At 32.3% G+C, this 19,169-nt stretch overlaps 2 protein-coding genes across 5 annotated transcripts; one reads left to right on the top strand and one right to left on the bottom strand.

Moving 5' to 3' along the window:
• Positions 1 to 1,403: 1,403 nt before the first annotated feature.
• LOC133305233 (linoleate 13S-lipoxygenase 2-1, chloroplastic-like) lies at positions 1,404 to 12,167 on the top strand. 4 transcript variants are annotated; one of them, XM_061505392.1, is made up of 9 exons: positions 1,404 to 1,812; positions 6,404 to 6,669; positions 7,099 to 7,336; positions 7,735 to 8,067; positions 8,213 to 8,298; positions 8,420 to 8,530; positions 10,306 to 10,607; positions 10,833 to 11,099; positions 11,342 to 12,167. In XM_061505392.1, exons 1-9 carry the CDS (start codon positions 1,440 to 1,442, stop codon positions 12,099 to 12,101), a joined length of 2,736 nt encoding a protein of 911 aa, XP_061361376.1. In that variant the 5' UTR covers positions 1,404 to 1,439; the 3' UTR covers positions 12,102 to 12,167. The 4 variants fall into 4 exon arrangements, with proteins under 4 accessions (XP_061361376.1, XP_061361378.1, XP_061361377.1 ...); XM_061505394.1 differs by having other exon boundaries at positions 6,401 to 6,669; positions 7,099 to 7,321; positions 7,720 to 8,067; XM_061505393.1 differs by having other exon boundaries at positions 6,401 to 6,669; positions 7,099 to 7,325; positions 7,724 to 8,067.
• Positions 12,168 to 12,931: 764 nt separating this feature from the next.
• On the bottom strand, positions 12,932 to 17,297 carry LOC133305235 (beta-glucosidase 12-like). Its single transcript, XM_061505398.1, has 12 exons — positions 17,160 to 17,297; positions 16,153 to 16,211; positions 15,591 to 15,666; positions 15,425 to 15,502; positions 15,258 to 15,345; positions 14,962 to 15,139; positions 14,531 to 14,646; positions 14,239 to 14,462; positions 13,971 to 14,002; positions 13,720 to 13,822; positions 13,269 to 13,377; positions 12,932 to 13,182 (listed from the first exon to the last, which is right to left on the bottom strand). The coding sequence occupies exons 3-12, from the start codon at positions 15,649 to 15,651 to the stop codon at positions 13,011 to 13,013; spliced, it is 1,161 nt and encodes a 386-aa protein (XP_061361382.1). The 5' UTR covers positions 15,652 to 15,666; positions 16,153 to 16,211; positions 17,160 to 17,297; the 3' UTR covers positions 12,932 to 13,010.
• Positions 17,298 to 19,169: the final 1,872 nt, after the last annotated feature.

Here is a 19,169-nt window from a genome sequence, read left to right as displayed (position 1 = left end):
TGTCTCTATAGGAGATAGTCTTGTCTCCAATAACATAAGAAAAAGCAATCCCTAAATAAAATGATAAAAGTATAAATAGTATTAAATATTATTTAAAAGATCGTGAAAGGTGAAAGTTGTGCTGTACGTAAATTTAAAGGTGGAAAAATGAGCTATTTCGACCCGTCCAAATAGAGCTAAATGAGCTGAGTTTTTCAATTTGCCAGCGTTTTAAGCCCGCCAGCTATTTTTTTCTTTTTTCTTTTTTACTTTTACTTACCAGCGTACTTATCAAAATCAATGCATAACAACTTTATAATTGCTGCAACCAATCAAGGATAATAAATGTTCTGCAAATGACAAGACAATTTACGTATCTCACTTTATATGCGGCGTGAATTGACTTTCTCAGCCCACTATAAAAAATGAGGGAAGACGGACCGACTCGTTTATAAGCAGGTTGGGACGGTGCGAGACGAACCGCCCGATTTGCCACCATCCACTGAAGAAAATAAAATTATTAGAAAATAGAATGATAAAACTATAAAGGTATGAAAATTTCTTTCATATTATTAAAATTTATATAAAAGATGGTTAAACGTGAAAGTTGTGCTGAACGAGATCCACGTGACTATTAAAGTAGTATTTCAATTTAACAATTTGTTAATAATATATGTGTAGTCCTATCCTTACGCAGACTAGTGCCACATATAAACAGTCCTCATGAACAACCTCAACTAATAGTCACCCCATTAACAGCCATAACTAATAGTCACCCCAGTTATGACATCTAATTTTATGTAAAAACACTATTTCCGAAATAGAAATCTCAGGGTTTTCATAAATTAAACTTGTGATGAAATATATATTTTTTGGAAAGTTGTGATGATATTTATTAGATAATATAATTTTGATTGTGCATGAGAGTTGCAAAAATATAAAAATTATTAATATATATAAGCTCACTTAACAATTTAAATTTTTATGATGAATTGACATTTTATATGATATCAAAGTCGATATGATTAAGTGGTTATGAGTTTGATTCTTATCATTCCTATTTTATCAATAAAAACAATTAAATATTATAAATTTTTTTTATTTAATAGCTTAAGCTTTACAAGTACTGTGCTATCAAAAACTTGGATGGCACCTACAATAGAAAAAGACACATCGTGAGAGGCAAGAAAAATTGCAATCATAATTGCATTATTGCATATTATTTTTATTTATTTTTAATCATCTTCTGGATTGTTCCTTAAAGTTTTCAGGTATTTAGTAAAGATTTCTGAATTTCTACATTAATAATATTATCTACCTAGGAACTAGGAAGTGTGAACTTTTGGGTCAAGCATAAAGTCAAGAAGAGCATATAACAAAAAGCAAATATATAAAGACAGAAAAGATAGGTTATTTCGCACATTTTGGACCATAAAATAAAACGGAAGAGAAAGGTGATAATGGCTCTGGTGTATCAATCACAGAACACCAACCAGATCCTTTTGTTTCTGCAGAGGCCACTCTTCAATGGTAGTGGCAGTGTTAGGACTGCATCTCTTCCACTATGGTCGGGGAAGCAAGTGAAGAGGCAAAAGGTTAAGAGGCTCGTACTCGTTTCTCGCGAAGTTCAAGCTAACTCTACTTCTGTAACTGCAACAGATACAGATACTACCACAGAGAAGACTACTGTGAAGCTTAAAGCTGTGGTTCAGGTCACTGTAACTGTGGCTGGTTTTTTCTCCAGTTTGAGGTTAGACCGGGGAATTGATGATATCACAGATTTGCTTGGTAAATCTCTCCTCTTGGAGCTTGTTAGCTCTGAGCTTGATCCTGGTAAGTATCTATATATATATATATATATATATATATATGCTGATTTATTTGTTTATATATTCTTGATATGGTAGTTAATTTTATTATTAGTGATTGCATGTGATTGATTATGTTTTTCTTTTCTTTTCTCATTAGCCTTTCAAAATTACACGTCCGGGTAAATTTCCCATCTTGCTATACCTTTCATAATTAAGGGTGTAAAAGGACAGAGTTAGGCTAAGATTTGGCCTCAATAAATCATATCTGCGTCTAAAACATTTTATGCTAGCCCAGACTTATTATCTTGGTTTGAACTATATATTTAAAACAAAAGGCCTAACCATGGCTATTGACCTATTATAGGCCATCGAATCTTAAGATATATCAAGAAATAGAAAAAATAATTAAATTATTATTATTTTATTATTTAAATTTTTTTAAACAATTATTTTATTTTATTTAAAATAAATAATATAATATAGGTGAATTTATAAATTTATAGACCACACGTTATAAAATCTATTACTTATTTTTTAAATAGATTTTATAAAGTATTCAAGACCTCTTCTATTTTATTTAATATAATAGGTCAGACCGATTTGGGAGCGATTATTTGATGGTCCGATAGTATGATGCTCCCGGCCAAAAACGAAAAATAAAAAGGACTAAGAAGAAAATATAAGAAAATATAAGAGTTTAAGAGTACTTTTTTTACCAAAAAAAGTAAAGGAGCACAAAATTTAGTGGGCCAAGTTTATATTAAAATTTTCCTGATTTGGCTAAATTGGGCTATAGGTCCTTGAGCGCTTGAGTCACTTGTACCTTATTTATGAACAAAAATTTTGTGTATTTGATGTACTCAACTGAGTATATTTTTTTCCAAAAAGAAAAAGAAATTAATGTGGCAGATTTTTTTTTTTAAAAGTGATAATAATTTTTTTCAAATATAAAAAAAAATGTACCCAATAAGATACAGTTGATGCACCAAATATATTTCCCCTATTCATAATGATAATATTAAACACTTGCTCAGAATTTAATTTTCGCTTTATACTTTTTAATTTCTTTTAGGAGAAAGATTTTTTGCAATAATTAAAATAAATGCCTTATCGATAAGATATAGTTGTAATTCTTTTTAATTTTTTTTCTCTCCTTAAAAGGCTGTCAAGTGTCAACTGATGGGACAGAAAGACAAAAAATAATTGGAAAACTTAAAAAACCCCTTACAAGTTTCCTCAAAATCACTTAATTTCCTCTCCGAAATTTTTAATCATTTACCCCCTTACTTAAAATTTCTTTATCACTTACCCCCTAATTTGATTTTCTATCCAAAATTTTGTTAACAGAGTTAATTTTTTTTTTTAAAATACCAAAATTACCCTTAATAGAAAAAGGAAAACATAATTTCATCACAGATGCAGTTTTAGACGAACTTACGAAATATTTTCTTTAAGGTAGCCTTGTTAGAATTAGTAATTATTAAAATTATTTCCTGCAAATCTCTTTGCCATTAAATACTCATTCACAATTGTTGGTGTGGTTGTTCAAATAAAATGATTAAAGAGACATCATCTCAGCAAGTTTAGATCTTCCCTTTTTTGTTATAAGCTTTTCTGTTATTATATGACCAACAAATCAGACTTTATAAATTTATTTAGAGCCGCACTTTATTTTGCTTGCACAGCAATTGAAAAGCTTTACGTTCTATGCTTCATATATGCCTTGTTTATTTCCTTAATCATATGATATTATCAAGCAAACATGCTGAATGTGCTATTTCGTTGTTTTCTGTGTCGTTGAGAGTAGAGGGAGGATTCAATCGTTGATTTACATTCTTGACTTGCTTACGTGAGTTTGTCTAAAACTGCGTTTGTGAGGAAATTATGTTTTTTCTTTTTTCTATTAAGGGTAATTTTGGTATCTTTTAAAATTTTAACTTTGTTAACAAAATTTTGGATGAAAAATTAAATTAGGGGGGTAAATGATTAAGAAATTTTAAGTATGGGGTAAATGATTAAAAATTTCGGGGAGGGGGTTAAGTGATTTTGAGGAAACTTGTAGGGTTTTTTTTTGACATTTTCCCAAAATAATTTTAATGTTACAACTATCTCTTACTAGTAAAACATAGTTGATTTTGTTTGTTACAAAAAATCTCAAGTTGGGGACCCATATTGTTAATGAAGAATAATATACTAGTGTTATAAAACCCAGTCCAAATCGGGAACCAACAAACCTATCATCAGACTGGTTCGAGTCAAGTATCAAACCCGATCAAAATTTGGTCAAACCCGCCAAAAACTGGCCACTGACTTGATCGGTCATGCATTTATATATATATATATATATATATATATATATATATATATATTCATAACCAAAATTGTTTAAAAAAGTATAGAACTTATTTTAAATTTTTTGTAATTTTATTTGCTAATAGTATACTCTTTTACAATGACCTCAAATTTTAGCTTTTAATATTGAAGCAATTTGCAGAACAATAAATTAAAAGAATGTGACATATGGCATTTAAATGTAGATGAATTTGAAAAATATAAGTTCACAACATTTGAGCTTTTGAATGTTATTGAGAGGTATGCTTATAAGGATTCTGAGTTACAATTTAAATTGATATAGTAATAACGTGTATTTTCGTTTATTTGTGCTTCATGAACTTATAAAAGTGTGATTCAATAATTTTTGATCTTATTTAACGAATTTTGTTTAACTTATTTTTATATAAAAATATAATTAAATTTATATGTTCAATTTATATATATATATATATATATTGGGGTAGCCGATCCGACTAATATCTCTATACCTCGGAATCGGGTTTAATAATACTATACTATACACAGAACTATTCTAATATCTAAATTCAGGTTTTTAACATTTTATTTTGGAATCGGGAAATGGCTTTTTCCTAAACAGTAAAACATGTCCTTTTTGAAATGGAATAACTTTTACTGAAATGACCATTCACAATTTTTTTCTACTCACGAGGTTTACGTACACTGTGTACTTAATTTCAGTTGGGCGTATCTGACGTGATGTCATTTGTTATTCGTTGTAGTAAAATCAAATCAGTGCTTGCAACATTCACAAGTAATGTTGTTGTCAGAAAATTAATTTGTACGATTAATTCTGTTTTTCACACAAAAACAAACAATAGTCTGGCCCACTTTTTTGTTAATTTCGCTTTCCAATATGGGTGCTAGAATATCTTATTTATTTTTACGTGTGTGTATGAATCTCCACGTGTGCATGAGGGACCAATAGGACAAGAGAAGATGACCCAAAAGGTTTCCTTAGAAATGTCAAAATGAACAGTGACAGGGTCCATGCATGGGCCCAAGTGTTCGTACCTAAAGATTGCAAGATTGAAATATAAAAGATATCTACCACAAACTCAATTCAATAATTATGTATCCACGTGAAACGTACAATACTTTATAGTTTTTGTAACTTTGTGTTGTGTGTAGCACCTTTCAACTTAAATAAAAACAAAATCATTATCTTCTCTTTCAACCTTGATTTTGACCAATTTTTTTTTTTTTTGAATTGCTAGACTGGTTTTCGGGGCTTTGCTCCGACTATATCCAGTCCGATTCGGGTAGATTACTTAGCATTGGCAGGTGAGTCTTTCAGCGAGAATTTTTTGTATACACAAGATCTCGAACTCGAATCCTTGCTTAAGCGAACCCAAGTACCTTACCATTTGAGCCAACCCATTGGTTGATTTTGACAAATTTGAAATAGTTAAAGAGTAGATGAATTGTGATTTAGAATGAAATTCGGTTAGATTTTGCCCAGACTCAAGTCTATTATTTATTATATATCTTTTAACAAGGTTTATTATTTATTTATTTATTTTATGAATAAGATACTTTGCAGTTACTTCAAAATTACACAATATCTATGCCTTAAAAAAATTGTAATCTCAAAAAATAAAAAAAATAAATAACATTCAGTTAATATGAAATATTTGGATAACATGTACTTTTTTTAAAACTGCTGAGGATCTTAACACCTTTTTTTTGGAAACATGAAAGCTTGGTTTGAAAAATAATTTAAATTTTTTATGTAGATTAAGCAATAGAGATTTTTCTTTTAATGTTAAAAAATCTATACCTTTTAACAAAATTATCAACTAGTCTGATAATTAAACCAAATAAGTTTGTTCTAAAAGCTTGAGCTTTAGAATAATTAGTTAAATAATTTTATTTTTTTTTGAAAAACCTATATGTTTGTTAAGTAAATATCTCGAAAATGGTGAGACCTTAGATCCTCAATAGGCCACCTAATTTAATCATACCCTTATTTGTCAAGATCTTAATTTCATAAGGGTTTTTTTTAATAATAAATTTAATAGAATGAATGATATTATAAGCATACGGAAACAATTAAAATGAAAAAAAAAAAAAAATATTTTTTTTGTTTTTAATTTTTTTTCTTATTTCTATATCACGTTATCAATTTTTTTTTAATAATTTTCTCAGTTTTTAGACACATTTGATGTATATTCTGTGCGTTTATAGGTATGTTCACTTATTTTTTGTTGTTGAAGTTTTGATAAATGTTAATTAAATGAATAATTGTGTTGATTTAGAAGCGGGACTAGAGAAGGAGACGATTAAAGCATACGCACACAAAGCAGGACGAGATAATAATTCGGTTAAGTATGAAACCGATTTTGAAGTCCCAAATGATTTTGGGGAGATTGGTGCAATTCTGGTTGAGAATGAGCATCACAAGGAGATGTTCCTTGAAACCATCCTCCTTGATGGCTTCCCAGAGGGTCCAATTCATTTTCACTGTGCCTCTTGGGTTCACTCTAAGTTCGATAATCCTACCAAAAGGGTGTTCTTCACCAACAAGGTAATTGACCATATAATTACGTACAGTTATTAATTGTTACTTACTTTGCATCTCATTGAATTGAAACCCAATGTTATATGTCTTAACATACCCTGCTTACTTTGTTATATCCATTATTTTTGACTTTAAATATTACATCATGTTTATTTAAATTGTTTCTTTTACTACGCGCCATGAATGGTTTGTGATTTATATATAAGGGTTTTATAATTCTCATTTAACATGAGAATTTGAATTTTCCTACACACACTTTGATTTTTGTGCCAACGTGGATCTTACATATAATTTTTTCTAACATACGGATTCCACGTACTTTTTGTCTCTACAACATGAGAATTCAATTTTCATGTTGAATGAGAAATATAAAACCCTATATATAATTAGCACACACAAATGTAATTAACTAGCTTGATTTTATTATTGGTATAGTGTTACATACCGTCAGAGACACCGAGTGGTATAAGAAGAATAAGAGCAGAAGAGTTGAGTAATCTTCGAGGCAGTGGAGAAGGAGAAAGGAAGAGCTTCGAAAGAATATATGATTATGATATATACAATGACATGGGAGATCCTGATAAAAGCCTTGATCTTCAGAGACCTCCTTTAGGAGGCAAAGAACTACCTTATCCTAGACGTTGCCGAACTGGCCGCCCACACAGTGAAGCAGGTTGGTAATTCATTTTATTCTCTCCCTTCTTCTTTTTCTTTTTCTTTGTTTAAATCAAACTAATCCGGTTCGATTATTATCAGACCACACGACTCTTCTCTCTCTTAGATTTCCCCCTCAGTTTATTGAATGATTAACTAATCCGGTAGAGTCGGGTACGCGACCCTCTCTTTCTAATATGATGTTCACGGTCTAGATTGAATCAGTTTTGAAGCAAAAATTATCTGATCCAATTCATTTGGTTTGTTTTTAAGAATGTAAATGATTCAAAAGTCTTGTGAAGGGAGCAAGTGATAATTAAGAAAACTAATAGGGTTTTTTTTTGAAATTTTCCCTTAAATAAAAGCTGAACTCATTTTAGGAGGGAATATTAAGTGTATATGTCATGTGTGATGTAGATCCATTGTCTGAAAAAAGAAGCAGAAGATTTTACGTTCCAAGAGACGAATGCTTCTCAGAGGTGAAGGAGTTAACTTTCTCAACCAAGACCTTATACGCAGTGTTGCTAATATTGGTTCCATCTCTTGGGAAAATTATCAAAGACAAGGAACTTGCATTTCCATACTTTCACGAAATAGATTCGCTTTTCAGCATTGGACTTGACTTGCCTCATCATGAACATCATGAAACTGAGAAGGGATTCCTAGGAACCATCATGCCGAGACTCGTCAAAAACATTTCTGGCGATGTGGGACACGTGCTTCGCTTTGAGACCCCAGAGGCAATGAGCAGTGAGACTTCCTTCAATTTCTAATTAATTTGATTTAATTATACTATACTTATATATATATTATATATAGTGGATCAAGATTAAACACTTATATTTATATAGGACCTTGATTCTATAGCATAAATCTATCTCTGTTTTGTTTGCAGGGGATAGGTTTTTCTGGTTTAGGGATGAGGAATTTGCTAGGCAGACTGTTGCTGGTCTCAACCCATGTAGCATAAAATTGGTCAAAGTAAGCGTTATTTTACACATATGAACTTTATTTTTTAAATTAAGCTATTGAAAATCCATGTATACTTATAAGAAATTATGTTACTGTTTAAGTAATTAAGGTAATGTACTTTCTTGTACAGGAATGGCCATTGAGGAGTAAACTTGACCCAATTGTATATGGTCCAGCAGAATCAGCAATTACCTCGGAAATTATCAATAAAGAGATTGGAGGCATACTTTCTGTAGAAAAGGTTTACAACTTTTAATTAAATTTAACAAAGCATATTAATACTGTTAGAAAGAATATATCTAGAATATCTTTATTATTTGTAAAATGCTCTGAACTCGGTATATCGGGTTCAATTCTCACCGCCCCCACTTTCTTTCTAGTGAAATTTCTTTCTTCGTACAGGTAAATGGGTATGTGCATTGTCTATCCTTCAAGCCCAGTGGGCTTTCGTGTGAGGGGACATGTTGAGATATATAAAACCATTAATGTAGTCTCACTCAACAACTTAAGCTTTTGGGTTAAATTGATTCTTTACATGATATCAGAGCCTAACGAGAGAAATCCTTGTCCGCCTTTCCTTAGTCTTTTTTCATAATTTTAATACGGTAGTAAAGAGATATCACCCTCCGTGAGTGATTGACTTTCCAGTTTGTTCCCTTTCTCTCTGCTTCTCTTAGTTTCTTCTTTAAGTTCCCATCTTCCATCGAAGACCTAACCACCATAAACAATTAGCATCAACCAGAACCATCTCTGCCTCTGCACAGCAGCAGTTCTCGTTGTCCCTGTTCATCTGCTAATGTTCCTTTTTTTGCTGTCTTTTTGGCCTTGGAGCATCATCTCTGACCGCAATTGATCCAATTGTTCTTGTCTCTCCGAGATGGTTCTGCCTTCGCTGCTGCAAGTGTTGTGCTCCGTCATCGTCGACGACCCAGCCACCGTCCAGCCCTCTGTCTGCTTTCGCCATCACCGGTTCGTTGTTGCCGTCCGCGTCTCTTTCCTCCGGTCACATCAACTTTTCTTCTCATTCCTGTCTTTCATTTATCTCCGTTGTTGCCTGGTCCGCGGATTATTCCAGTTACACTGGCTCTGTCGGCTTGTATCCCAGTTGCAGCAATGTCTTTCCCGGCTCTTTTGGCTAATGTCTTTCCCAGTTGTTGCCTGGTCCGCAGATTTTTCCAGTTAAAGTGGCTCCATCAGATTGTATCCCAGTTGCAGAAATGTCTTTCCAAGCCCTTTAGGCAGATGTCTTTCCCAGCCCTTTAGGCTGATCTCTTTACCAGTTCTTCAAATTGATGGTCATTCCAGTTGATTTGTTGTCGATTTCTCCGACTTACATTCCATGAAACATCGTTTTAGTTTTCTTTCTTCCCAAGATGAAGTGTCCCTCCATCTTGAGAGGGAGTATTCGAGATATAAATAATATTTTATTAGTTTTCATTTTAGTTTATTATGTTTGTTATTTTTCTTTAGGGTGAGTTGTAGAGTTGTTACAACCCCCACTCATTTATTTTGATGTTATGTTTCTTAGTCTTTCTTGTTCAAGCTTGTTGCTTATGATCTTTACACTCCAGCTTGAGGGGGAGTGTTAGAAAGAATATCTTTAGAATATCTCTAGAATATCTTTATTATTTGTAAAGATCTATTTCCTTATTTCATTAGGATTTAGGTTAGGTATGAGCTAAGCCCATTAGTATTTCTTTATATATTGTACTCTCTAGAATCAATTCAATATACAAATTTATTTCAATGTTCCTCTCGTCTCTTGTAATTTTATAAATACCATGATATCATATGATTATTTGCGTATAAACTCATTTCATTATCAGGGGTTTGGATTGTAAAATACAAATATTAGGATAACAAATCATAAATGAGTAGAATTCAATCATTTATTCATTTATTTTTATGAGTGACTATAACTTGTATTTTATTTTTTGAAGGGCACCGTACCCTATTTAAGTCAACTAAACTTTTCGTTCTTGAATTAATTATATGGGTTAATATATGCTCCTGCAGGCGATCAAAGAAAAGAAGCTATTCATGCTAGACTACCATGATTTATTTTTACCCTATGTTAGCAGAGTACGCGAACTTAAGGGGAAAACACTCTACGGGTCACGAACTTTGTTCTTTCTAACGCCAGATGGGACACTGAGGCCTCTTGCCATTGAGCTAACTAGACCACCAATGGATGGAAAAGGCCAATGGAAGCAAGTTTTCACGCCTTCTTGGCATTCAACCAGTGTTTGGCTCTGGAGGATTGCCAAGGCTCACGTTCTAGCACATGACTCTGGATATCACCAACTTGTTAGTCATTGGTACGTAACGCCTCAGCGACTACCATTTAACTTAAAGACCATAATATAAACTGGTACATATTATATACATTATACAATAATATAGATATTGGGGATGGAAAATTTGTGAAGGCTATTATGTTTATTCTGTCTTTTTAAGCGTCTCATTGTTAATTACAGTTGTCTTCAGTCGATATTTTCATTGATCTTTGTCAAATAACATTAAATTTCCTTCTCTTTTGGTAGGTTAAGAACTCATTGTGTGACAGAGCCATATGTTATTGCCACTAATAGGCAACTTAGTGAGATGCACCCCATATATAGATTGCTACACCCTCATTTTCGTTACACTATAGAAATTAATGCTCTGGCACGAGAAGCACTTATTAACGCTGATGGCACAATTGAGAGCTCATTCACACCAGGAAAGTATTCAATGGAGATTTGCTCTGCTGCCTATGATCTTGAATGGCGGTTTGACATGCAGGCTCTACCTGCGGACCTAATTAGAAGGTAATCAATCTAATAAGTTAAAAAAAAAAAAAAAAAAATTTTAAGTTCATGTTTAAAATACCTTATTTTTTTTAAAAAAAAATTCTTTTTAGAAGATACTTATATTTATAAACTACACTATGTACTATAGGTAGTACATACTACTTAAACATGTACATAACGTAGTTTGTAAACAAAAAGTTTGTAAATATAACCTTATCCCTTGTTTTTATCTTATAATCTTGATATATTTTCCTTATTAGGGGAATGGCTGTGCAAGATCCATTTGCTCCACATGGGTTAAGGCTTACCATTCCAGACTATCCCTATGCCAATGATGGACTCCTTCTATGGGACACTATAAAGGTATGGGTTACTGATTATGTCAACCATTATTACCCAGAATCAAGTCTTGTGGAGTTAGATGTAGAGCTACAGGCATGGTGGACAGAAATTAGAACAGTTGGTCATGCTGACAAAAAGGATGAACCATGGTGGCCAGTTCTTAAAACCCCAAAAGACCTTATTGAAATCCTTAATATAATCATATGGGTAACTTCAGGTCACCATGCAGCTGTGAACTTTGGGCAATATGCTTATGGGGGTTATTTCCCAAATCGACCTACAATTGCTAGGACTAAAATGCCTATAGAGGACCCTACAGAAGAAGAGTGGAAAAAGTTCATTGCAAAACCTGAAAGTGCACTTCTCAAGTGCTTTCCTTCACAACTTCAAGCAACTAGAGTCATGGCTGTCTTGGATATACTATCAACTCATTCACCAGATGAGGAATACATTGGGGAGAAGATGGAACCATCATGGGCTGAAAACCCTGTGATAAATGCTGCCTTTGAAAGATTTAGAGCAAGACTGAAGAAAATAGAAACACTGATTGATGAGAGAAATGAAAATACAAATTTGAAGAACAGAAATGGAGCTGGCGTTATTCCATACGAGCTTTTGAAGCCTTTCTCTAAGCCAGGTGTGACTGGTATGGGAGTTCCATGTAGTATATCTATCTAAATTGGCAATTTGATATGGGGAAAAGTAAATCTTACGTTGAAGAATTCAAATCTCATGTCATAGATATATCAAGTGTGAGATCTATCTATTTAAAAAAAACAAAAAACAAAAAAATGAGTGGCGACCTTTTTATGGTGTGTGTAGGAAGGGTTTATTTTCTTATGCAACATGAGAAAAACAAACCCATATTATGTCTGGGCTTAAGGTTATATTTTTCGACATATGTAGTAGACTAAATAAATGTTAATTTGCTTGAGCTTGAATGAAACAAATTAAATAGTATATATTATTGAGGAATCCAAGTATGAATAGGTGAAGTCCCACATTAATGAATTAAGTGAATATTATATAAGTAGAATGACTCATGCACTTCATGTCTTAAAGATTTTTGGTTGATTATAGTGTTTAAACTCACTTGATGTTGTTGCTCACTTAGCTCAAGTGTGAGCTGACACATTATTCCAGTGGGAGGACTTCTTTGGATATTTTTCATTTTCGTAGTTCATAAAAATAAGGAAAAAATATTTATTCTTTTAAATGACATAACTTATATCATTTCACTCTCACAAAGAGGTGGGACCCACATCTTCACTTTTTTTGTCAACACTCTCTCCTCTTTTATCTATCTTTTTTTCTCTTTTAAAATGACACAACTTTACATCCTTTAAGATGATACACCATTTTCCGTAAAAATAATTATAAACCGCACTCCTGAGTAAGTATCCTTTTGCATTCAGGCCATCCTTATAGCAGTTAACCAAAACAGAACACCATGAAAATTTTAAACAATTATAACATAGATATAGATGTTTATAATTTAACGGATTAATTTAAAATTAAAGTTGCTCTTGATTAATGACCAAGTTTACATCATATTATTGGGGATCATCATGACATCATGCAATAAGTCTAATATCTTTTAAGAAAATTCCTAAACCAATGCGCAGAGAGCTTTTGGTGTCGTTTCAAATTATCTTTGAAATCGATGAAGTTAATTCCAAAACGCACGGTGTAGCCTGAATTCCATTCAAAGTTGTCCAAAAGTGACCATGCAAAATATCCTTTAACTTTCACATCATCCCTTCACACCAAAAGGCAACAAATAATAATATGTTAAAATGCATAAAAATATAAATTACGAAATAAGTACAGAGAGGGTCCCCTTACTTGATTGCAGTTAAAACATAATAAAGATGGCGATAGAAGTAATCAATTCTATAAGTATCCATGAGCGCCTCTTCAAGTGTTAGTGTCGGATCATTGGACTCGTCCACACCTATAATTTAATCAAAATATGAAATTTTTTGAAGATTGTACACATGTACTATTAATATATATTAATTAACTTATGCAAGATTATTATCTTAAATTTTTATTAAAAAGTAGTGTATGTGGAAAATTAAAAAGAACATAATTAAAGTCGGGATAGATTATTCTACTTACTATTCTTTCTGCCTACCTTTGTCTACCACTCTCCAACACCGTTAGATTAGAATCTCAATTACATTTATCATTTCTCTCTTCTATTGAGATTCTAATCTAACGATGTCGGAGGGTAGTAGACAAAGGTAGATAAAAAAAATGATACGTACATTAACCTATTCCATTAAAGTATTACCATTTTCTGTGATGTAAATTACAGGGTTGTTATACTCTCTCTTTGTGTACAACAATAGTTCTCGAATTCCCCTGGGATAAACATATAGCCAAGATGAAGCAGCCTGTATAGAAATGGGGTTTCTTTGTTATTCATCAAATAACAAATAAATCATAAAAGCGAAACATCTGAGTGTATATGCACTTACGCAATACACGCACAGATGCCTCATATTTCAGATTTAACACAAAATGAAGGAGAGTGATACATACCATTGGTCCAATGAGGCTCCCGTTACGCTCAGCTGTCATAAGGCATAAGAATTATTATTTTTGAAATACAAAATCAAATTACGGATAAATTTTTATAATAACGCTTTAAGGTTATTTCAATTTAATCAATTAGTACACATTCATATTCTAGAACTATTAATTTCTTGGTCATAAATTACCTTGGTCCTGTTTTGTTTTCCCCATAATTTTATAAAAAAAAAAGTGTATATAATTTCTTCATTTTGAGTTGTAATCAAGGTGTTCTTACATGTTACATTGACATGAGAATCCTTGTAATAGCTAGATTGGCTTGTGTCATTACTTGGATAGGTTATATGGGCAGCATAATAAGTGGTGTAGTAATTTATTCCAATAAAATCAAATGAACCAATAAGTAGCTTGGATTGCTCTTCAGTGAAGTTTGGTAACCGGCTTCCCAGCAAAGACATCATGGTTTTTGGATACTTTCCTCTTGTGAGTGGCTGCATAAACCTGCAATCAAATTAATTTAGAAGCATCACACAAACACAGAGAGAGTAGAATATAATAATAGCCTTTACCAGCCAAACATGAAATCAAGAGCTCGTTGGGAAGCTAGTTGATCTGATTTATCATTTGAGAAGGGCAAGAACCAGTGAGAATTTAAGGCAATGCCTATTGAACCTTTTTGAGAAGCCTGTCACATTCAAGTTAATGTTTTGAACATTCATAATAAACTAGATTTCTCGAACTAGTAAATTCGATCATAAAAATCACTCCCCGTTAAACTCGACTAGCGAGTGTGGGATGGAGGAAGTCCTTGTATGCAGCCTTACTCTTGCATAATTGCAAAGAAGCTGTTTCCTGGATTCGAACCCATGATCTTTCAGTTATGAAAAAACAGTTTTATCACTGCTCCGGTTCGCCTCCTTAACTAGTAAATTCGATCATGAATAGAAAAAATAAAAAATAAAAAATAAAAATAGAGGTTCAAGGTTCTCTAGTATTGCACCTGATAATTGGTTTTATAAATTTTGACAGCAGCTGCATGAGCAAGGAGTTGGTAGTGTGAGGCCATATAGGGCTCTGTACCCATACTGTAACTCCATGGTTCATTCAGAGTGATCCAATGCTTCACTCTATCTCCAAATTCCTTGAAGCAGAGCTCTGCATAGTCCCGGAAATCATTTCTGCATGTAGAAATGCATGTTCAACACTGCTAAAATTCAATTTATACAAGCAGCCATTGTTTTATAATTACCAACATTCTCCCTAGCTTGAATGAAAATTCATGTTTTTGTCACTTACATAATATGAGGGCTTAAGAAGCCACTGTACTCGTCTTGTAAGGCTTGGGGAAGATCCCAATGGAAAAGGGTCACAAATGGTTGCAGACCTGGATTAATCCCATCAATTTACTATGATTATGAACATCATGAATATGATATAGGAACAAAAAAAGGATTATATGTGACCATTAGCCAGTAGCTCGTTGATGAGGTTGTTGTAATATTTGATTCCTTCTTGGTTTATACCCGCGCTTATTTTTCCTTCTGCATATTTTATAAGGTGGATAATGTAAATGAAAGATTCAACTAGCTGAAACTCACAAGGATGGAATTAAATCCAACATTTTCTTACTTGGCAGTATCCTTGACCAAGAGATGGAGAATCTGTAAGCATCCGTGTTCATATACTTCATGATCCCAACATCTTCCTATTAACATGTAAAAAATTGAGAACAAAAGACTTAGAGCTCCACGTAAGTAATTCCCATGATTGACGTTTAATGCTCCTTTGTAAATTATATCATATAAAAAGCAAAAACACAAATGCAATACTACTTAAATCATGTCATCAATGTGGATTCAAGAAGGATTTCATGATACTCTTTGATCCCACTCTCCTACTCTCAACAACTTGTAACACGTGAAAGATACTTGAGAACGTTCATTATCATTAATGGCATATTATACTTCTCATGTTACATGAGACGAGCCTTCTTATGCTATAGAGACAAAAGTTACGTGGCACTCATATGCTAGAAAAAATCATGTGTGAGACTTATGTCAGCACGAGAAACGAAGGGTAGAAAAATTTGTTACTTAATAAGTATAAAACCCATATACAAAAGTTAGAATGATAAAAAATTTACAAGACTTAAAGAATGCTTTACAAATTGCAGTATCCGTCTGTATTGTACCTTATAGCGATGATACTGATCGACAGCCACATCTCCATTACTTCCATCCGATATTTTATCTGTATGCAATTAAACCAATTACTATATGGAAAAACATATACATGACCATTTCCCACAGGGATTGGAATTACGGTTATCAAATCAAAATATTGAACCATTGATTGATGCTTGTGTTTTATGTTTTCTTCAATATCTAATTATCTATGCTTTTTTTAATTTTCACTTTTAACTTTGTGTTAAGAACACTTTTCGCTACCATAAAGTGACTAAAAGAACTTGTTCAATTTTACACACAAAAGAGAAGGAGAGGCTCCATTCTGTATGTTCCGTATCTTCAGCTAAGAAAATATTTTATATTGCTAGAGGTTAAGCAGTCTGGTCCGGCAACTGAGTTTATTTGGTTTTCACGCCAAGGACATTTTCAAATTGAATATTTGTTTTTCTTAGGCGTTAATAGCTCTCCAATTGCTTGCAGATCAGAAAATTTGCAACAACACTTACTTTCATCAGGATCCGTTTTCGTATCTTATTTTTTATTTTTTTGTTGTTAATTTCAGGATCCGGCTCAGCTGCAAATTTTTCCATCAACAGTGACAACATAAATGAGGAACCCTTTTTCTTATTGTATTAAGGCATACAGCACATTTGTTTAACCACACGTTAACCTCTTTGAATTACTAAACTTAATCAATATAAACAAGTGAAATTGTTTTCTTATGTTACATAAGATAGCAAAAGTTTCCTACGCACATGTAAAAGAGAGATCAGAGAAAATGTATAAATGAATTCTAATTTTTTATATATGAGCATAGGAAAGTGTTTTTATCTTATGTAAGATAAGAAAACAATTTTCCTATAAACAATTACAAAAAGTTCTGCATTGTCAAGGTGATCATTAATTATAGAAACAGAACCGGTAAATTTAGCATCTCTTATTTTTTCTTCCAAATTATACACCGATTTGAGATAGAGTAAAATTAAAGAAAGAAAATAATAAATGCTGATACCTGGGTTTTTATGAGTAAGAGTATCCCAAGTACTTGGTCCTTTGCCGCCTTCATTTGCAGCACCTTCGTACTACATCATCAACACAAAAAATTATACTGTACAAATTTAACTCATTTTCTTAAGCTTCTTTCTAATAAGTTGATCCTCAGACATGTACTATACTAGCTTAGGCCTTAGAATGATATTATGAAAATTTGAAGTAAAGATCCACACATACAAACACATATATTTTTATGGTCTAGAGTAATTTTAAAAAATAAAAATAAAAAATAAAAAACTGTAGCAATGTGAAATTGTGATGAAACCTGGTAGGCGGAAGAGGCGGTTCCGAAGATGAAACCTGCGGGGAAACTGCTCCGATTTAGAGAAGCAACGTCGACAAGAACAGGCGTAACAGCTTCTATGATTGTATCCGACAAGCTAATAACAAGAGTCAAGACACCAAGGTGGAGGAGACATAAAAAGCCTCTGAATGCCATGCCCATGTATAACTGTAATTCAAGGTAACAATGGGATAGACAAACTACGACTTCAACATATGAAGAGACAAGACTAAAGAGAAGCTTATATAAGAAAATATATTTGGTGAATGGCATCTATTGTTACAAGCTAGCATTAATAATTTAAGCGCCTATTTTGGTGTCAGATATGAGGTCTAATAATATAAGCTTATATTATACGTTATGATATTTTCAGTTATTTGGTGTGTCCATCGTATAATATAAGTTTATACAGCAGAATTCCAATGGCGGAGCCAGCATGGCATGTTAGCCAGTGCCAAAAAATTTAGTCAGTGCCCAAATAGCTACGGTTCTATAGCTACGACCAAAACGTGGTTAATTTTCAAAAAAATTGAAACATGATTTGCTACGTTTTAAGTGTAGCTAAATGAACGTGGCTAAATAAGCCAGTGCCAAGGCACCTGCTGGCACCAACGTAACTCCGCCACTGCAGAATCCCTTAGGACATGTTTGGTGTGATGTATAAGGCTTGATAGTATAAGCTTATACTACGCGTTAAGACATTTTCAGTTATTTGGTGTGACCATCGTATAATATAAGGTTATACAACAGAATCCCTTAATACATCAAAATGAAGTATAACTTAATCAAGCCTAAGGAGGTGGGATTAGGCCTGATAAAGAGTTGATGTATTAATATTGCTTACAAGCACAATTTTCAAGAACTAATATATCATTTCAATATTAATATATTAAAATAATTTTTTTAATATATTAATTTTTAAAATGTTGGATAATATTATCTTATACAATACCATACCAAAAATAGGATAGTATTAAAATTTAATCAAGTCTTATACAATGAGGTCTTATACTATCAGGTCTTATCCTATACTATGCACCAAACATACCCTTAGGGCTTGTTTGGTGTGACGTATAAGGCATGATACTATAAGCTTATACTATATGTTATGATATTTTCAGTTGTTTGGTGTGACCATCGTATAGTATAAGCTTATACAGCATAATCCCTTAATACATCAAAACGATGTATAACTTAATCTGGCCTAAAGGAAGGGATAAGGTCAGATAAGACATTGATGTATTAACATCGTTGACCAATGTAATTCTCAAAAATTAATATATTATTTAATATTAATATATTAAAATAAAAATTAATTTTTCAATATATTAATTTTTAAAATATTGAATATTTTTATTTTTATAAAAATGTATTTATATTTTGGACACACTGATCAATAATTTTTTATAAAAATTAATATCATATGACATTTTTTGAAGAATTATATAAATTCTTTATTAAAGGATATTTTTATTAAAAATATTTATTTTTATCCTATATAGTATTATATAGTGTATTATCAAATACTAGATGATATTATCTTATACAATATATTATTTTATACAATACCGTGTCAAACGTTGGATAGTATTAAAATTCAATCAGACCTTATACTATCAAGTCTTATATTGTCAGACTTTAATCTATACTATGGACCAAATATGTCCTACGAGAAAAAACAAAACT

This window comes from Gastrolobium bilobum, unplaced genomic scaffold (assembly GCF_033153095.1).
Source record: "Gastrolobium bilobum isolate Gb01-03AN ecotype WA unplaced genomic scaffold, APGP_CSIRO_Gbil_v1 utg23571, whole genome shotgun sequence".
In the NCBI taxonomy this organism is placed as follows: Eukaryota; Viridiplantae; Streptophyta; class Magnoliopsida; order Fabales; family Fabaceae; genus Gastrolobium; species Gastrolobium bilobum.
The sequence above is the reverse complement of the archived record's forward strand: the minus strand, read 5'-3'. Positions and strand labels throughout refer to the sequence as shown.

Excerpts from the sequence above, each read along its gene's own strand:
- LOC133305233 (XM_061505394.1), top strand. The coding sequence starts at position 1,440 with ATGGCTCTGGTGTATCAATCACAGAACACCAACCAGATCCTTTTGTTT. Across the intron at positions 8,299-8,419 it reads GTAGCATAAAATTGGTCAAA|GAATGGCCATTGAGGAGTAA; the intron begins GTAAGCGTTATT and ends TTTCTTGTACAG. Across the intron at positions 8,531-10,305 it reads GCATACTTTCTGTAGAAAAG|GCGATCAAAGAAAAGAAGCT; the intron begins GTTTACAACTTT and ends ATGCTCCTGCAG.
- LOC133305235 (XM_061505398.1), bottom strand. The coding sequence starts at position 15,651 with ATGAAGTATATGAACACGGATGCTTACAGATTCTCCATCTCTTGGTCA. Across the intron at positions 15,346-15,424 it reads CAACGAGCTACTGGCTAATG|GTCTGCAACCATTTGTGACC; the intron begins GTCACATATAAT and ends GGATTAATCCAG. Across the intron at positions 13,823-13,970 it reads GGAGCCTCATTGGACCAATG|GCTGCTTCATCTTGGCTATA; the intron begins GTATGTATCACT and ends ATTTCTATACAG.